This window comes from Papaver somniferum, chromosome 7 (genome assembly GCF_003573695.1).
Source record: "Papaver somniferum cultivar HN1 chromosome 7, ASM357369v1, whole genome shotgun sequence".
Classification (NCBI taxonomy): domain Eukaryota; kingdom Viridiplantae; phylum Streptophyta; class Magnoliopsida; order Ranunculales; family Papaveraceae; genus Papaver; species Papaver somniferum.
The window spans coordinates 263,135,995-263,140,100 of record NC_039364.1 but is presented as its reverse complement, the minus strand read 5'-3'; the positions used below and the strand labels follow the sequence as shown (position 1 = coordinate 263,140,100).

Below are 4,106 nucleotides of genomic sequence, written 5' to 3'. Positions count from 1 at the left end.
AACAAATATTCACTCAGGGTACTTTTCTCATCATTTTGAAGAAAAATAACAAATATTGTTATAACAAATATAACAGTATCCTCTGCCGTATTATAACATATCACTACATCTCTCTGCAGAGAAAAACTTTTTACAAGCTAAAGGAATAGCTGCGAATTTGCACGCTATCATGGACCCTGATGAAAACATACAACCCGAGACATGTTTAAGACGAATCCCTAATATTAGACGCCCAAAAGTAAATCTAACAAACTGAAATATGATGGAGAAGGCTTTACTTACCCATGGGAATGATCAAAAGCATGAATCGGAATGACCCATTAATACCAATGCATACTTGTCCATATCGATGTCCTGTATCAACAATCCCATTAAACAAAATTTTTCAAAACTGTAAAAAAAAATGCATCAAAATCACACTTTATTTTTATTTATATTAGCATCGAGACTCACAGAGGCCGATCATCCTCATCACGAGATTTTTCTATTCAACTTCCAACCAATCAGAAAACATATGAAAAATGGTGAATATGCCAACCATGAAACAGTGGAGAGCGGTGAACTAAAGATTGCTATAACTGATGCAACTCAAAAACCCCATTTTTAAAAAAAATTGTAGCAACATATACTTCCAACACAAGAACCCTAATCTAGTAACAAAGAAAAACCCATATTTATCCAATAGAAAAGGCATCATATTTTATAAATCAGCTGAAGTAATGATCTTACAAAGCAAACCACAGATTAAACCTAGCTTGATTAAACAAGAGCATGTTGTTAACCTTATCCTTTTGCTTTCTTTTGCTCCAATTCTGTACAAATCACAAGACAAAACAACTCATTATAAAGTAAAGAACTTAAATTCAACATAAAAGAAGAACCAAATATAGATTTAATCATGAACTGATCTTCTTCTTTTGTTTACCACCACCAGATTTAGCTGGATTTGAAGATGTGGTGGAGCTTTCTACTTCTTTGTTGGCTGAATGAAAAGAGAATAACACAATCAATAAAAGAAAACTAAGAAAACAAACATATAAATAAACAAAAATAAGCAAATGTACAAACTGGCAATGAATCAAAAAACAGAATTGATATGAAATCAAAGCTTTTAAGTTTACAAACTTCAAAAAATAATTTCTTCCGAAATTTCAATTAAACTTGGATAAGTTAATCGATTGAACTAAAACGATAAAGAGAGATGATATTTATCTTTTGATTAAGTTGCTACAGATGAATCTTTGATTTTAGTTGTGTTGATCTTCATCGCCTCTTTTTCACCGATTCAGGACAAACTTTCAAGAGATGATGTTCTTATAATAGAGGAAAAGAGGAGGCAAACCCTAATAAGATTCAGTAGATTCAAAAACAGGTTGATACAGAAAAGATTAAGAGAATCAAAGTGTGTGTTGAGAGAGAGAAGTGAAGGAATAGGGTGCAGACGATAGGGATAAGGTTTTGTTTATTTTCCTCTTTACGTAGAAAATTCTAACCCTCTCAGTGGTTCTTCAAGCTAGGAGTTTTTACAAAAATGCCCTTATAGAAAACTACTATGAATGGAACAAGTTTAATTTTTTCGATTTTTTTCCCGATAAAACAACTGTGAGTCACGGCACTATGCTTAACTACATCCCAATAACAGTGGTTTTCCTAAAGCCCAGGAAGTGGTTTAAAACCCATTTTCCACTAGTGAATGGAAAATTGTCCACAACCCACTACAGTGAAGCAAGTAAGAGGTTTTCTCGGGTTAACGGGATACTACAGACGCTTCATCAAATCTTATGGAACTATTAACAGACCTTTAACAGATATGTTGAAGAAAGAGTCATTCATATGGTCTTCTGATGCAGTACAAGCGTTCAATGCTCTTAAACAAGCAATGTTGTCTGCACCTGTTCTAGCCTTGCCGGATTTTTCTTTACCTTTTTTTCTCGAAATTGATGCTTGATCGAAAGGAATAGGAGTTGTATTGATGCAACAGGGTAAACCCATTGCTTTCTACAGCAAAGGACTAGGTCCTAAGGAACTTGCACTATCCACTTACGAAAAAGAACTAATGGCCATTGTTATGGAAATTCAAAAGTGGAAGCACTACCTATCACACTGTCAGTTCATTATCAATACGGACTACCAGAGCTTGAAATTTTAATGAAACAGAGAGTTACTTCTGTTTTGCAATACAAGAGGCTTATGAAACTACTTGGACTGGATTATGTCATTCGATACAAGAAAGGTCTTGATAATAAAGCTGTTGATGCATTGTCTCGAATTCCTCATTCCAATGCTGATTGCCTGGCAATTTCACTTTCACAACCTCAATGGGCACAAGATATCATTCTTAGCTATGCTGAATACCCCTTGGCACAACAATTGATTTCTCAACTACTGATGCAACCCTCTCACAAGGTTTTCTCTTACAATGCTGGCATACTCAGATATAAAGATAGACTGTATATTGGTTCTAGTCACCAGGTAAGAGATCACATACTTCAATTTGTTCATTGCTCTGCAATTGGTGGTCATTCAGGGATGTTGGGTACGTACAATAGGGCTAAGGACTATTTCTATTGGCTAAAGATGAAATCTGTCATCCTACAGTTTGTAGCCAACTGTGAAGTTTTCCAATGCAATAATGAAGAACACACACACTCTGGTGGCCTCCTTCAACCACTTCCAATCCCAGAGTCAGCATGGCAACACATAGCGATGGATTTTATAAAGGTTTTACCATTGTGCAACATGAAATCTGTCATTCTAGTTGTGGTTGATCGACTGACAAAATACAGTCATTTTATAGCTCTTGCTCACCCATTTATTGCTCTAACTGTTGCAAAGGAATTTCTTCACCATGTTTTCAAGCTTCATGGCTTACCAGCATCGATTGTCTCGGATCGAGACAAGATATTCATCAGCCAGTTTTGGCAGGATATGTTCAAGGCATTGGGGACTTCACTGCACCTTAGCACATCGTATCATCCGCAAACAAATAGACAGACGGAGCGTACTAATGCATGATTAGAGCAATATCTACGATGTATGACAGGTACCAATCCTAAACTATGGTCCAATTGGTTGTCATTAGCCGAGTGGTGGTTTAATACGAATTACCACACTAGATTGCGCATGACACCATTTCAAGACTTATATGGCTATCAACTACCACATTTGGCATTTCCCCTGCATTCCACCACTTTTGTACAAGTTGTTCAGGATTACTTATACGACAGAGACCACATGTTACAAATGCTCCGAGAAGACTTACTGAAAGTACAAACAAGGATGAAGTTTTTTTCCGATAAACACAGGACTGACAGGACATTTGCAGTGGGTGATATGGTTTTCCTCAAATTACAACCTTATCGTCAAACTTCAGTGGCTATCCGTAAGAATTTCAAACTATCTTCTAAGTATTTCAGACCATTTGAGATTGTGCAGAGGATTGGTGTTGTCGTGTACGAACTAAAACTACCTGTTGGGTCTCGCATACATCCGGTGTTTCATGTGTCTCAGCTCAAGATGAAGATTGGTCATCATTCTACTTCTTCACCCTCACTGCCACTGGTGGATCAGAATGGAGCTATCTTGGAGGAACCAGCTGCAGTCCTTGCCACCCGTATTACACTCCGTGATGGCCACTCTATTCCTCAAGTCTTGATTCAGTGGGTGAGTGCACCAGCAGAGGACGCGACGTGGGAAGATACAAGTCACATTAGAGATCAGTTTCCTCATTTCGTCCTTGAGGACAAGGACTCTTAAAAGGGGTGGGTATTGTTATGTACTTACGGTCAATTAATAAGTGGGCTTGCTAATCCCTTAAGTCAGTGGGCTTGCTATTTCTTCCAACTTCAGTGGGATTTACCAATTCAGTCATTTAATTCCTTGTAACCTTTATTTGTTGGGCTAGCTGTCAACTAGTGACTGTGCAGATTAGGTTAAGGGATCAACACTTATTAGTCGTTGGATCACCAATAAGAAAGAGAGGAGATATTTAATGTGTATGATTGGATATTTAATACCAGAAAATCTAATTAGTAAATGCACATTACTATTTCTTATATTTCCCTACAAAATGAAATTAATAACCTTAATTAAAAGATTCTTAACTT

The 4,106-nt window shown here is 36.8% G+C and overlaps 1 protein-coding gene across 1 annotated transcript; it reads left to right on the top strand.

Annotated features, from left to right (window-relative positions):
* Positions 1-3,123: 3,123 nt before the first annotated feature.
* Positions 3,124-3,756, top strand: LOC113296490. Its single transcript, XM_026544795.1, has one exon. The coding sequence runs from the start codon at positions 3,124-3,126 to the stop codon at positions 3,754-3,756; it is 633 nt and encodes a 210-aa protein (XP_026400580.1).
* The last annotated feature ends 350 nt before the right edge of the window (positions 3,757-4,106 follow it).

What these genes read in the sequence shown, in the direction of transcription:
- LOC113296490 (XM_026544795.1), top strand. Translation starts at nt 3,124, where the DNA reads ATGACACCATTTCAAGACTTATATGGCTATCAACTACCACATTTGGCA.